General features: G+C 37.3%; 3 protein-coding genes and 1 pseudogene across 5 annotated transcripts; 3 read left to right on the top strand and 1 right to left on the bottom strand.

The window, feature by feature from the left end:
• Positions 1-997: 997 nt before the first annotated feature.
• Positions 998-4408, top strand: LOC121778082 (SEC12-like protein 1). Its single transcript, XM_042175364.1, has 10 exons — positions 998-1222; positions 1435-1532; positions 1807-1939; positions 2035-2126; positions 2678-2777; positions 2854-2926; positions 3028-3148; positions 3591-3710; positions 3924-3994; positions 4090-4408. Exons 1-10 carry the CDS (start codon positions 1061-1063, stop codon positions 4281-4283), a joined length of 1164 nt encoding a protein of 387 aa, XP_042031298.1. The 5' UTR covers positions 998-1060; the 3' UTR covers positions 4284-4408.
• An 817-nt stretch (positions 4409-5225) lies between these two features.
• LOC121779505 lies at positions 5226-10698 on the top strand (annotated as a pseudogene).
• LOC121779507 lies at positions 10636-11840 on the bottom strand. The gene is made up of 2 exons (XM_042176841.1): positions 11501-11840; positions 10636-11233 (listed from the first exon to the last, which is right to left on the bottom strand). Exons 1-2 carry the CDS (start codon positions 11682-11684, stop codon positions 10710-10712), a joined length of 708 nt encoding a protein of 235 aa, XP_042032775.1. The 5' UTR covers positions 11685-11840; the 3' UTR covers positions 10636-10709.
• Positions 11841-12561: 721 nt separating this feature from the next.
• LOC121779944 lies at positions 12562-15437 on the top strand. 3 transcript variants are annotated; one of them, XM_042177424.1, is made up of 5 exons: positions 12562-12683; positions 13355-13511; positions 13768-14746; positions 14913-15016; positions 15102-15437. In XM_042177424.1, exons 2-5 carry the CDS (start codon positions 13378-13380, stop codon positions 15211-15213), a joined length of 1329 nt encoding a protein of 442 aa, XP_042033358.1. In that variant the 5' UTR covers positions 12562-12683; positions 13355-13377; the 3' UTR covers positions 15214-15437. The 3 variants fall into 3 exon arrangements, with proteins under 3 accessions (XP_042033358.1, XP_042033359.1, XP_042033357.1); XM_042177425.1 differs by having other exon boundaries at positions 12573-12683; positions 13272-13511; positions 15105-15437; XM_042177423.1 differs by having other exon boundaries at positions 12573-12683; positions 13272-13511.
• The last annotated feature ends 74 nt before the right edge of the window (positions 15438-15511 follow it).

Genomic DNA, 15511 nt, shown 5'->3' with positions numbered 1-15511 from the left:
TTCTTGTTTATCGATGGAATTGGAATAAAAATGAGCATATTCTTATCGTCATTGGATTTAGTCAATACATCGGCGTAGCATTGACTTTAAAGTTTCACCACTAATTAATCAACCCTCGATTTTTATTGTGTTTAATTAATTGTCTACTCATTAAATGAGTAGATTAGTGCATATTTGAGGCATAATTGAGAGACATGTTTGCGATCGATTGAATAGCCATTACTCTTTTGCATTTACTTCCAAAATATTGTCATTTAAGGAACACTTATATCCAATGATGAATTTATTCTTGGGCGAATAGTCGTATCTAGTTTATTTTCAATATTAAGCACTTTACCGCCTGAAAAAATAAATAGTAAGCACTTTACACCATTTATTACTCCACATAATATTATCTTAGTAATTTAAAAAAATTCACTTAAAAACTAAATTACAAAAAGACACCACAATACGCAAATAAAATAACAAAATTCAAAACTCAAAATTTATGTATTACCCCATAAATGATCAACTAGTGCATTTCGAAATTTCAGATGAATATTTATATTTCTTATTAAGTCATATCGACTCAAGTACTATTGAAATCAAGTACTAGTTTCATTTGCTATTGTAATTTATTAATTGTGTTTTATTTTCATTAATTAATTTTTATTTAACACTTTATGGCATTGTTGATTTGAATTTATGAATTCGTGTTTTCTTTTCTAATCAGTGAGTCAACCATATATGAATACTACTCCCTCCGTTCCATTGTAGTGGGGGCATTTCTTTTCGGCACGGAGATTAAGAAAGTAGAGAGATGAAGAGAGAATAAAGTAAGAGAGAGTAAAGTAAGTGAGAAGAAATGTGTTAACTTTTACTAAAAAGGGAAATGACTCCATTACTATGGAACGTACCAAAATGGCAAAATGACTCCACTACTATGGAACGGAGGGAGTACTACATTTTACATATATATAGAAATTTAACAATTTCCAATTGCAACTGATTTCAACAAACAAAATCTCGATTTACCTAAAATTGCCTCAAAAACCCCAACGGCCAAATCCCAATTTGCGTAATGGAGGGTGTGGATGCTCCGGGGAAGGGGACAGTGACGTGCGCCGCCTGGATTCGGCGGCCGGAGAACGCGCATTTGGTGGTGGTGGGGAAATCGAAGCCGTCCTCACTCGAGATCTTCTCATGGAATCCTATCACTACTTCTCTCTCTTCCTCTCCCAAGGTTTAATTTACTTCATATTTTTGTACTGTCTGCCAGAAATTATTTAATCATTTATTAGAAATATAATGCAAATAATGATCTCAAAGGCTGATTTTCGAAAGTGATCGGTTTATGCATTTTTTGGAGGCGGAACAATCTTTCATGAGCTGAATTGTTAGCATCTGTAAGTTGCTGCTGTGTTTATACGAGTGTTATTGGCGTTTTTTTTGTAGGCTAAGTATGAATTTGGGGAAGGCGATGATCCGGTGATTATTGCGGTGCATCCTAGTGGAGATGAATTAGTTTGTTCCACTAGCGCTGGTGATTGCAAGTAAGAAGTTGCAATTTGTTGAAAAAAGGGGCGTATATAATTGATAGATATAATTGATGAAAAGGAATATGAAAAACTTGAATCTACTTATTGAGTTATGTAATTGATAGAAAATCTCAGTATTAGGTGTTAATCCTTCCATGGCAATTGAAGAGCTGATAAAGTTCCCTGTTTCGATGCATGGAAAGCCTGACTAGATGATACTTCTACTATTCAACCGCAACTTTGTGTCTCATTTTTGACATATTGACTGACTACTTCATGCCATCTGCAGATTGTTCGAGTTGGATGTCAAGGAAGACAAAATAAAACTTACTTCAAAAGAACAGCTTTTACTGCAGGGAATTGGCCCACAGAAATGCTTGGCTTTTAGTGTTGATGGAACTAGATTTTCCACTGGTGGAGTTGTAAGCTTATTTCTATCAGGATACTATGTCTATATGCCCTTATTATTGTTGAGGAATATTTATCTTGTATTTCCTTCTTTACTTTCAAATTGAAGGATGGATGCCTTAGGCTATTTGAGTGGCCAAAAATGCGAGCCATCGTGGAAGAACCAAGAGCTCATAAATCATTTCAAGACATGGATTTTAGGTATAAAGGGTATTGAGTTGATTTTAAATTATCTTTTAAATAATCTTCTAGAATTGTTAGCTTATTTTGTACTCTAGGGACATGATCATGTGCAAAACACAAACAATTTAGAATCTCAATGTGCAAGTACTGAACTTGCCTTTTGTTTTATTCCGTTCTTATAGCAAATGTATTCGGACTCTCATGTATACATGGTGGTTAGCCTTTTTTTACTATGCATTTTCGGTTGTTGGGTCCATCTTTATGATGGGAAGGCTGTGTATTTTAGGTTACCTTTTTAGCAGACAGCTATCTGAAAATGCGTAACCTTTCATGACAAGGAGTAATCAACTGAGGCTCATAAAAAATTAACAAAGATTCTCTTACTTGAAATTGGAAGTGACTGTTGACGCTGCATTTATGTTCTAATTTACTATGCATTTTAACTGTCTGATTAGGACCCTTCCTTTGATTATGTTCTTATTCTTCTTTGATTATATAGATGTATTTGAAGCAATTCAAAATATTTGATGGCTAATTTAATGTTCGGTCTACGTATTGCTCTTTCACAGCTTAGACTCAGAGTTTTTAGCTACAACCTCAGCTGATGGTTCAGCGATAATATGGAACACAAGTGATGGAACTCCAGTTACAACTTTGACACGGAATTCTGTATGTTTTGTTTATCCATAAATTCTAGGCACCAAATACTCACGCAATTGAGGTTCTGATTTGGCTCATGTTGCAGGATGAGAAGATTGAACTCTGCAGGTTTTCTAAAGATGGGACAAAACCATTTTTATTTTGCTCTGTTCAAAGAGGTATGCATATCTTTCGTCCATAGAGAAAGCAATCATTTATATGATTTTATTTAGCTGAAGGCCTGTAAAATATTTCTTGATGAGCAATGTTCTTTGTGCAGGAAATAAGCCACTTACTGCTGTTTATGATATAAGCACTTGGAAAAAAGTTGGGCATAAAAGGTTACTTAGAAAACCAGCTACGATAATGTCTATTAGTTTGGATGGGAAATATCTTTCTCTGTAAGTGCTTAACCACTTTCTATATCTCCTACTCCTTATAATTTTTTGGCATTATTTACATTGGAAGCAAATGCTTGACTGTGTTAATATGCTTGCCAGAAGAATGGACAGAAGTATTCAAAACTAGAAAGCTTGGTTTGTGTTAGAAATATATACTTCATGAGTTGTAGGGGAAGTTTAGTGTACACAGCCTTAATGTGGCGAACAATCAATACACTTTCACGATTTATTCACTTTCCTGGAACTTGCTCAATTTGGGACCTGTATCATATGGATTTTTCACATGCTTCATGGAGTATAAATTTAGTTAGATTTGAACTTCACAGTTTTTAGTTTTTCACAATTGCTTGTAGAATGACTGGAGATCTTTTCTGCTATCACCTTTAAACTGGTATGTCAGTAATTCTACTTTGATGAAAACTCACTTTCTTTTTTAACTTAGTGGGAGCAAGGATGGAGATATATGTGTTGTCGAAGTGAAAAATATGGAGGTCCACCATTGGAGTAAGAGGCAACACCTGGGTTCCGACATCACATCATTGGAGTTTTGTCCTAGTGAAAGGTAAGCTATAGCAAAAAAAGTGAATTTCACAAGTTTCAGGGATTATTATTATTACTACAAAAACTGGTATTTCTATCCATCTCTTGTATTGTCTATACCTGTGGCATTCTCAATTAAGACATAAATCGTGACAATACATAATTTCTCTAAACCTATCAAACATATCTGATTCACTCATTCCAGTTAGTAATTCGACTGCTTTTGGTGTTGCAGGGTAATACTTACCACTTCTAAGGAATGGGGAGTTATGGCAACAAAGCTCACTGTTCCTGCTGATTGGAAAGGTCCCTACATCTGATTCTCCCTGTCTTCTTTTTCTCTCAACTGAACCGATCTCAGATTATTGACAGTCTTAACGTTGTTTTGCTTCTGCTTGCAGATTGGCAAATCTACATGCTACTGTTGGGGCTGTTTCTGGCATCACTCGTTGCATTTTACGTAATCTTCGAGAACTCTGATTCCTTCTGGAACTTTCCAGTCGCACAAGATCAAGCTGCACGACCAGTCATTGAATCTGTCGTGGGGAGTGACCCATTTGGCGAAAATTTGGACCTTGATTATGTCGAATTCTAATGAGATTAACTCAAAAATTACGTAATTTGTTGTTTTTGGAGTGTTCAGTTACTATATTTAGTTAACTAAGATTGTATACTTTGTTCTTGCCTATCTTTGCGCTAAGGGTTATACTTTTTTTCCTACCTTATTCTTTCAATTTAAGTAACTAAATATTTATTCTTTAATATCCGCTCCTGAAAAAATGTCATATATTTAAAGCACTGTCTTTAAAAAAAGAATACTAGGAGTACTAAATAAATATATACTTCAAATCAAAACTTAAATTGATTATTTGCTATAAGAATTCAAGGAAATAAACTTTTACTTTACTCTATCTTCCTTCTCTTACTTTATTCTCCATCTACTTTATTTAACTCACTTAACATAATTTTCTTAAATCTCGTGTAAAAAAAAATGCCTCAAGTAACGTGGTACGGAGGGAGTACTAAATAAATATATACTTCAAATCAAAACTTACTAAATAAATATATACTTCAAATCAAAACTTAAATTGATTATTTGCTATAAGAATTCAAGGAAATAAACTTTTACTTTACTCTCTTTTCGTTCTCTTACTTTATTCCCCCTATATTTTATTTAACTAACTTAACACAACTTTCTTAAATCTCGTGCTAAAAAGAAGCGCCTCAAGTAACGTGAGACGGAGGGAGTACTATAAAGTATAATAAAATTGCTACTTTCTCGACTTCAAGAAACAACAAAACAAAAATAAGGTGAATCCCATCTTATTCTTAACTGCATGCCATATTAGTCACTTTATAATATCATCACAAAATATTCAAAAACGCGAAAATATATTTAATTGAAAAATGTAGCAAACACATTTATTACGACATCCAAAAATAAAGTAAAATGAAGCTGAAACATACCCTACAAAAAGGGTAAAAAACCAATATAAAATTAAACAAAAAATAGGAGTAACTAAAAAGGTAGCTTCACATTTTTCACACATGGCATCATGTCGAATCTACCAAAAGGTTGATATCTTTGTGGATCGATTGAGCTATATGCCAATCTCTATACATAAAAAAACACAAATCATTACTAAAATATCTCACCACCGTCGCAAGAACTGAAACTTTTCGAGCTCATTGTATTCAGTGGTCTTGAATTTCTATCCGGCCCAGATGAATTGCCTCCAGCATCTCCCAAGGTTCTCCTTCAATCATGATTTTTTCATCAGTTACAGCGATTTTCATGATGGGTTTTAGTTAAAGATGCAATCTTGATATTGTTTGTGTGGATTGCACACAACCTATTTGTTGATTGGTTTCTGAATGTCTCTGTTTCGCAGAACCTCGGCTTTTCCTTTGCAGAGCTTGAGTGGCTACTCTGGGAAGCCATCGTGCGTTGCTACTTCATTGGTAAGTTTAGGAGAATGTTTATTTTATTTCTTCATTTTGATGGTATGGCTGATGCTCATGTGTGTGATGTTTAACAATGCTTTTGTTCCTTTTTCATCATCTTCAATCGTTTTGATGCAGGCTATGGTAAAAGGAACTGGTTTATCACGAAGATCCATTGTCTTTGCGGAGGTCAGAATTAAAGTGTTGTTCTTCACTTGATTAGATGTAGTACTTGATTATTAATTTGCTTGATTATGTATCTATTATGCTTGTTTTGATATGAATTTTGAGCCCTTTTGATCTGTGAAATCATTGCTTTGGTGCCTTTTTTTTTGTTTTGAAATGTTATAGGCAGCATCTGGTTCTGTTCCAAGTATAGCAGATGAGACGTCGAAAATCGATGAAAAATCTGAAACGTACAGTCATGACATGACTGCAGCTATGGGTGCTGGTGTGTTCAACATTCTGTATATTTTTCGCCGTATCATGATGTTCGACTAAGTGAGGCAGTTCACTTTTTCTTGGATGTGTTAACTTAAGTTTTGTGGCTTTTAATGATTTATGTTTCATTTTCTATCGGTTCTTAGCATCTTTTATTGTAATTTGGCTAATCCGACTAGTGTAATTGCGTTGGAATACAGTGTTAACCTATCGGCACGAACTTGGAATGATCTACAACTTCATTCGTCCGGACCTGATTGTAGGCTCATGCCTGCAGGTAACTCGTAATAAGCATTTAGTATCTTTTGTTTGAAGGGTTGTATGTTCTTTATGTATTCTAACTTTACTTTGAACCCTTGGCAGACTCCAGCTGATGTTGACAAGCTCCGTGCCATTGGAGTGAAAACTATATTCTGCTTGCAGGAAAACTCAGATCTTGAATATCCAACCATGGTCATAAAATAGTTTATTCAATTCATATTCTTCAAGTTTGTCTATTATTTCGGGGTCTGTTCTGCTTATATCCTTGGTAGGCTCCTGGCGATGTATCTTGTGATACGGATTGGAGGAGGGGGAGAGAGAAAGATGGTTGGGCCGGCAGAGAGAAAGGAGGAAGCAGGTGGAGAAGATTAAGGGAGAGAGCTGATTCCTATTTTTATGCTTTTCAAATATTTGTTATTCGGTTTCCTTTATTTTAGCACTAGAATTGCCTATATATAGAGAGAGTCTCCTAATAGAGAGATCATCTTGGAGAGATCATTATTGGACGAGTTTTTCTCGTAGGCGTCCTTCGTGAGGATTAGGCCTCTGCGGAGGATTTCCCTTTCTTGTTTTGCTATTCAGTTTCTTTCAATAAAGTCGAGCATTTCTGATTCCAGATTCCATATTATATTCTTGTTCATCAGCCTTTATTCCACGTTCACCGCACCAAATTGATAGGAGTAAAGGCTGATGAACAAGAATATAATATAGAATCTGGAATCAGAAATGCTCGGCTTTATTGAAAGAAACTGAATAGCAAAACAAGAAAGGGAAATCCTCCGCAGAGGCCTAATCCTCACGAAGGACGCCTACGAGAAAAACTCGTCCAATAATGATCTCTCCAAGATTATCTCTCTATTAGGAGACTCTCTCTATATATAGGCAATTCTAGTGCTAAAATAAAGGAAACCGAATAACAAATATTTGAAAAGCATAAAAATAGGAATCAGCTTTCTCCCTTAATCTTCTCCACCTGCTTCCTCCTTTCTCTCTGCCGGCCCAACCATCTTTCTCTCTCCCCTCCTCCAATCCGTATCAACTGCCTCACCCTCAAAACAGCCTTGCCCTCAAGGCTGAGGTCTAAATCTGGACCCTAAGTACTTCGTCTGGTGGAGGTTCAAACTCATACTTTTGGGTAGTAGCCAGAGCATTGAACCATAGAAGATGGCCAACTATATGAAGGAATAACAGTATGGCCTGATGGGAGAATGGAGCGTCAACTGCTGCATATGGGGGGTCCGGAAGGGAAACTATCGACTGCATAGACTGGTGGGCAGCAGCCAAAACTAAACCACGCAAAGGTTGAAGCTGAATATTGGGGCTGGAGGACAACCGTGGTGTTGACACCATGGTTGTTGTAGGCGGACCAGAAGAAACCAAGAGTTTGGCATGGTCCGCAGCAGCCGCAAGATCACAATGTTGCAACAGAGGCAAGACGGAAGGTTGAAACTGTGGCATAATAGTGCACGAGGACAGCAGCGGTGCTGTCATTGGTGCTAGTGTAGGTGGAGTTGCTGGTGTTAGTGGAGTTGCTGGTGTAGGAGTAGGTGGACTAGAGGGCAGCAATGGGGCTGTCACCGTGGGTAGGATAGCCGCAGTATTATTGCTGGGTGTGGGAAAGGTCCTCAGATGTGTAGCAAGGGAAGCCCGAAACTCCCGTCTGAGTTCGTCTAACTTAGTACTCAAATCCTTGAATTGATCTGTCCTCCTTTGGGACCGCCACTTCAACTCTGCTACAGCCTTCTCCAATCCGTCCAATCGCGTATCCGTCCTGGAATTCTTCCACGTTCACCGCACCAAATTGATAGGAGTAAAGGCTGATGAACAAGAATATAATATAGAATCTGAAATCAGAAATGCTCGGCTTTATTGAAAGAAACTGAATAGCAAAACAAGAAAGGGAAATCCTCCGCAGAGGCCTAATCCTCACGAAGGAGGCCTACGAGAAAAACTCGTCCAATAATGATCTCTCCAAGATGATCTCTCTATTAGGAGGCTCTCTCTATATATAGGCAATTCTAGTACTAAAATAAAGGAAACATAATAACAAATATTTGAAAAGCATAAAAATAGGAATCAGCTCTCTCCCTTAATTTTCTCCACCTGCTTCCTCCTTTCTCTCTGCCGGCCCAACCATCTTTCTCTCTCCCCCTCCTCCAATCCGTATCATCTTGTTTCAGACCTTAAATAGAGTTATTCAGGTACTTCGGGGTCGATATAACTGCCATCCGCGAATATGCCAACAGCTTCAATGACATCCAACACGTGCGTGCTAAAATTAGGTGGGTGACAATATGGTACTCTACAAAAGTGATCTTTTTTTGTAAAACATTATCCTTATAATTATCTGGTGTATAAGTTTAGTTGGTCATAGTGGGAAAGTTGAAGGACAATGTTTCTGTTTCGTTTAATATGTAAGCCTATAGCTTGTTAAATGAACCTTTAAAGCATAGTTTAAGGCTAATAGCCTGTGCTTGTACTATTAGCTTGTAATACTTGTATTGGATCAGGGATTTTGATGCATTTGATCTGCGATTCCGGCTTCCAGCAGTCGTAAGTAAATTGCACAAGGCCGTCACTCAGAATGGAGGCGTGACGTACATACATTGTACTGCTGGACTCGGAAGAGCACCTGCAACTGCTGTATGTGAACTTTATACTTTTTGTTGATTTTGACCGACTTTATGAGATTTCGAGTTTCTTTTGTTTTGCTCTTACTTCTGCTTGTTCTCGAGGTGGGCTTGTAGAAGACTAGAAATATCGGCATTACATCATTCACGTCTTACTATTGTGGTAAATATGCGTTCTGCTATAATTTTGTTGTATGATTGTAATATATTTCCGGCTGAATCTATAGGTGGCTTACATGTATTGGATTCAGGGCTACACACTCAAAGGAGCACACGAATTACTTTTGGTAGTCATCACTTATCGCTGTTTGTTGTTACGTCTTTTATTTGGTTGAGATTACTTTGTGTATGATCCGAGTGGTGTAACTGATACTTCTCTTATTGGAAAGACTTACTATGTTCAGTTAGTTTGTCTTTCTGAAAACCACTCGTCTCGTTTATTTATCTGCAGAGCAAGCGGTCATGCTTCCCGAAGTTAGAAGCTATAAAAAGTGCAACTGCTGATATCGTGAGTCTCATTTTCTTCCTTGTCTAGTAATGGTATTTAAGTCGTTATTTTAAAAACGGACTAGCTCGAACTTCTCACCACATCTTGAGAGTCCCTATCTTGGTAGGAGAGCTTTGAAGGTTCGGTAATTTTTTTTTTCTAAAACTGCCTTGCATCTTGGTTGATTATGTGTTTCACGGCTGTGTTAATATATCGCCTTTCGTTCAAAGCTGACAGGCACCACAAGGAAACCTGTAAAGTTGAAGTGGCATGGTACTGGTTGTTCGACAGTGGAAATCTCTGGCTCGACATCGGTTGGGGTCAGGTAATTTTCGAATAAAACCCCAGTTGTGCAACTCTCGACAGTTATTCAAGATTTGGCTGTTGGAATAAGCCAAATGTGCACCTTGCATTACTGAATTACTTAACATCACTTCAAATTCGAGCTTTCTGAAAGCCATCGACTCTGTAAATTCTTGGCAGAGAATGGCGTTGTCGTATAGTGAAGAAGAAGGTCTATGGATCCTACACAGAGACCTACCTGTGAGTACATTATCTTTATGCCAGTAATAGTGAAATTAATGTATGGCAGAATTATATTAACTTCAAAATCGATCAAAAATTCGACAAAGAAGTTTGATACGAGCACTTGTCCTCACGAACAGGAAGGACGCTATGAATATAAGTACATTGTCGATGGCGAATGGATGTGCAATGAGCACGAACTCATCACTAGCCCCAACCAAGACGGTCATGTCAACAACTACATTGAGGTATGTCTACTCGCACCATTTCTTGAGCATATTCCGAAAAATTCTATAACATCTGGTCACTATAACAACTCAACTACTCTCCTCCATCGAAAATGCCAATGATTGGGAACGTGTCGCCTTCCTATACCCGCTACTTTTTGCACATAAAAAGTGCAGTAGATTTGAGACACTGCTCACTTTCTTCTCCTCCTACTGGTGTGTTGCAGGTGTTCGATGATACTCCCGATAGCAACGTGCAGGAGATTCGGAGTAGATTAACCAGCGACGAGCCTGACCTTTCTAGCGACGAGCGAGCTAAAATTAGACAGTTTCTTGAAAGCTTTGCAGATGAGGACTGATTATTTCTGCTTGAGCCTCTTTCTTATAGTAATAATACATAAATATAGTGTAAAGCTTTGAAGGGATGTTTAATTGATAATGACTATTTTTAGATCAATATAAATGACTATGTGGATCTAACATATTGTGACATAATTCAATAGATGCTAATACAAGCTAGCAATTTGAGGGCTACAAAACACTAACACTTGATCAAGAGTGACTCTACTCTCATCTCCAAACAAAGACTCCTTCCCATCGGCCCTCTTCGCATACGACAGCCCGAGCCTCGACCTCGCCTGCCTCAGATCACCGACGCCCGAGTTCGTATCAGGCCCCGCGAATCCGCCCATCACGGGGGCCAGCGGCGGCCCGATCAGCAGCCCGTCGGCCCCGAACTGGGGGCCGCCACGGGCGTAGTCGAAGAGGGCCGCGCCGCTGCCCCCGACCTTTGGCAGGACGACGGGGCCATCCCCGGCCCCGTCGTCGGGCCAATAGAAGAGGAATGCATCAAATGAGTCATAGTAATCGTCAGTGCTCCGGTAGCCCTCAGGGTTAAAAGCGCCAAATTTAAAGTCGCTAGTTGTGTAGCCAATGATGACGCATGGCCCTTTAAAGTCGCATTTGTCATGGAAGTCTGTGGCGCTGAATCCATCCGTTTTTGCCTTGTAGCAACATTTCAGTTCCCTGCCTAAAAAATATTCTCTGTTAATTGAATAATATGATAAATTAATAAAAATAATCCAAGCTAATTTATTGCTCATTTTGAAGAACTGATTAATTTTGATCCTTCAAATAATCAATTATATGATTTATCAATCTATCTTATCACTCCAAAGTAAAACAACTCCGTGTAAACACTAACCTCTTTCGATTTTAACAACATTTACACAACAATGTAAATGTAATATGATCCTAATCAAGAACTATATTTGAATTGAGTGTAGCAAGTTTGTACCTTTCAAGAATGTTTTGGAAACAAGAGAAGGTGAAAATGGGAGGTCAACATCTTCATAATAGTTGGGCTCCTCTTTTTTGCTTCTACCAAAATCCCAATTGAATAAGCTCTGTGGAAATGCCTTCTTCTTCCTACCATAACTATAGGATAATAAGGCAGAATTTGACACACACAAACACTTCATCTTCTTTTCTTTTTTTTTTGAAATAAAGAGTCAAACATACCAACAAAAATAAAAACTAAATCTTCACTCTCATTTGTGTTCTTCCCATATCCATTTTCATTGGATTTCCGATTGGTATTTCCCTTTTTATTCACATTTTTTTATTTTGTGGCTGGTGATGTTTCATATGAATGGTCAGGAATGAAGTCCCACACAGCAATGCTAATAAAATCAGATATATACATAAATAGTTAGTAAAAACAATTCTTCTTCTTTTCGTATAGTTGTAACTAAAAGCCACATTTCACAGCATTTGTTATTATTTTTCTGGGTAAAATCTTAAACAACCTTACTCAAACTTGGATTTGATTAATTTCAAGATTTGTATATTCACCATCTAACTAAAAATTCTCAAATAATAAAATCAAGAACTCCATCATTGTGCTACTTTACATGATGCACATGTAATTCGGATGTATTATACGATTGAAATATTTACTTAATTGAGAAAATAAAAAAAAACACTGAAAATATTATCAATTGAGATTCTCAAGAAACAATTCATTAACTTTATCTTATGCTGTCAGGATTCCAAGAAAACAAAATATTAAAAATTTAATCGGATAAATATGAATATTTAAATGAGAACAATTCTCGCTCCCTCTATTTGAATGTGATGAATATTTGAATGTGATGAATTCTCTCTCCCTTTATACAAAAAATGTTGGGTGCTAATTTATTTATTTATTTATTTATTTATTTATTTATTTATTTATTTAATACACTAGATTAAAAATAAACTATTTTTAGAAAATGTGAATTTCGATATTCTAAACAAACAATTTACAAAGAAAATATATAAATAATCCGCTCACAAAGCTAGGACAATCATTTTTGGGCAGAATTTAGACAAATTTCTGTGGAACAGTAGTAGGGTTTATTATATTCGACGCTCTCTCACTATACTCACTCAGCCACTGTCTCCCAATTTTCCAAAACCCAGCAATCAACTCTCCCCAGGTAAACTTTCTTATTTTACAAATTTTAATCGAAGCTTCGCGTTTCTCTTTTCTTCGTGATTTTCTTGATGGGTTTGATTTCTTTGGCTGAATAATGGTTTCTAGCTTTTCCACTTTCGTGTTATGTAGAAAAGATGCAAACTTTGACATTCTTGTTATGTTAGTTTCAGAATTGGATTGAGCTTCATTTCTATGTTGCCTTTTGGAACTATATTGGCTCTTGTTTATTTCCTGCTAGCTTATTTTGCTATTTGTAGAGATTCTTGACATTGTGTATATGACTCCTTGGGTAGTTTTATGGATTACTGTGATTTCCATTTCCAAGATTTGAGCTTTAGTATATGTTTGTTGATTGCAGTCTCTGTGGAAGTGCTTCGATTTTTGTAGTATGGAATTTGAAGTGTTTTGGAACAACATTGGAATTACTATGTGTTTTTCTGTTCTTTGAGTTCAGTTTACGAAAACTTAGCAACCCGATCGTTTCCCTTTTCCTTATCGAGAGATATTTGCTAGACTTAGAAGATTGAAACACATGTATTTATAGGGTGTAGACCTTCTCATGTTGACTTATTGCATTGTATATTGGAAGGCACCACCTGTGGAACGATATTGTGTTCGTATACATTGTGTCTGTATGTGAAGATAATGCGACCTCCGCTTTACCTTCTTTAGATTTTGCTGTCTATATCTAAGTCATGCAAGCTGGCAATGTTGGCGTGGCCGGGCAAGCATTTGCTCTTGCCTCCAGCAGTGACTCGGGTGGGAAGAAGACTCGAATTAGACGGTCAAAAGAGGAGAGGAAATCTATAGCTGAATCTTTCATAAAGAAGTAAATATCACAATACTCTCTTCATCCTTTATATATGTGTTGTTGAATGTTTTAGACATTTTTAGGGCAATTGAAAAACTCTTCGGAATGACTAATCAGCCCCCAATATTTGATGGGAACAATTTAAGATGTGAAATATTGTATGAGAGAAGCAAGTTCAACTTTAGGAGTATAGACTACTAAATGTTCACTTGTTTAACATTTCATGTCGAATGTTGATATTGTGCTTGTGTTTTAAACTTGGATTGCTTTTCAGATATCAGATTTCGAATGATGGAAATTTCCCATCCCTCAACCTTACACACAAAGAAGTTGGTGGTTCATTCTATACAGTTAGGGAGATTGTTCGAGAGATCATTCAAGAAAATCGAGTCTTAGCTCCTCCTAAAGAGTGTCCTGATGAAAATGGCCTATTCTGGAGTCTTAGAACAGCGCCATTTGGATCTCTATCAATGGAACCGAATGTCGACTTGTCAGTATCAGATAGAGGTGATGAGGTAACAGAAAATGTTTCCACTTCCAGTGAATCTTATGAGTTGGCTGACAAAGATGGAGGTTCTGATCGGACAAGTGAAAGCCATCATGTACCTAATGATTATCTTGATGAAAGCATGGAAGAGGTTTCAAACTTTCCTCAAACGAAAAGCCACAAGTTTGAGGAAAACAATGTGAACGGATTTTTGGTGGCTGATCATCCCATAGATATTGAGGAGGGGTCAGGGAGTCGAATGCATAGTAACGAGCAATATCACATTAAGAATGATGAGACAGTTGACAGGGAGAGAGAATTCGAGGAAATAATTCATACTGAGCCTACAGCAATCAAGATGCCGAATCAAGAGAAACTCGAAGCTCAAAATGTAGAATCGTCTCCATCTTTTAAATCTCTTACTAACTCTGGTATAGTGGTGGAAACATTTCCTTTGAGGCCTGTACCTACAACAATTGAAACTGAGAAAATGGTGGGAGAATCTGGTGAACGACAAGGGGAAACTGAAGAAAAGAAGACATTTACGCAGAGCCCTTTGAGTTTTGTCAGTGAGAAAGGTGACAATAAGCTTTCACATTCAACAGCGGAACTGAATGGTGAAAACAGGGATGCAAGAGTGGTGCTAAATCTTCAAGGCCCCTCGATGGAAAATGCCATGCATACATCAGCAACTAAAACCAGTGAGCTCGATGCAGGTAGCATTGGAGAGCTTGAATCTGAGGATTCCTTGCCTGATGGTGCTAAGGTATGTTTATATTGTTCAAAAAAGCTCACGTATGTATACATAACGACATGGTGAATTATTAAGTGGGGTCATGTTCGTGACACACTATCCTTGCCTGAATAATATAAATGGCAACAAGCTTGGAACTACGCCTCTGATGTCATTTCAACGACCTTTTCTCCTACAGGCCAGCAGTTCTACCAAAATGTTGATGTCTGAAAACTCCACCGCAGTTGTAGAAAAATCGATAGATGCAAAGGGAAACAATCCCACACTGGACAAAATCAATCTGTAAGTCATCATCATTTTGTTCAAAATGTGCAAGTCTCTTAAAGCCTTCAGCTTCCTGACCTCTCCCTGTTTCGTGCTTTATTAGCAGTGAAACTTGGGATGGCGCAGCGAAGAAATCTCCTCAGCCCGAAAGCAATCCACTCCTGGCATTGGTGAAATCGATTATCTCTTCGTTTGTGAAGTTTTGGACTGAGTAATTCTCATTTTTTTGTGCCCTCCTTTGAGCAGTACCGCCTTTTAGATGTCTTCGGAGTGGTTTTGATGGTTCATGAGTAGTTGTTTGTTGGTAGTTATATGGTTTGGATTGAAGAAGATGGTCTTTTTTTTACTGGGAATATATTCTGCCATGTTAAAATAGAAGATGTTTGTTTGTTTGTTTGTTATTCAATATACAAGACTTGGTGTGTGTTTCTATGTGTAATTAGTTTGCTCTTGTATATGCTATATTTTTGGTGAATCATATTGATATTTATGTTTGATATGTAGCAGTAGTAT

The sequence above is a fragment of the Salvia splendens genome, chromosome 19, assembly GCF_004379255.2.
Source record: "Salvia splendens isolate huo1 chromosome 19, SspV2, whole genome shotgun sequence".
Classification (NCBI taxonomy): Eukaryota; Viridiplantae; Streptophyta; class Magnoliopsida; order Lamiales; family Lamiaceae; genus Salvia; species Salvia splendens.
Note: the sequence above shows the minus strand (reverse complement) of the source record. Positions and strands in the feature narration are given on the sequence as shown.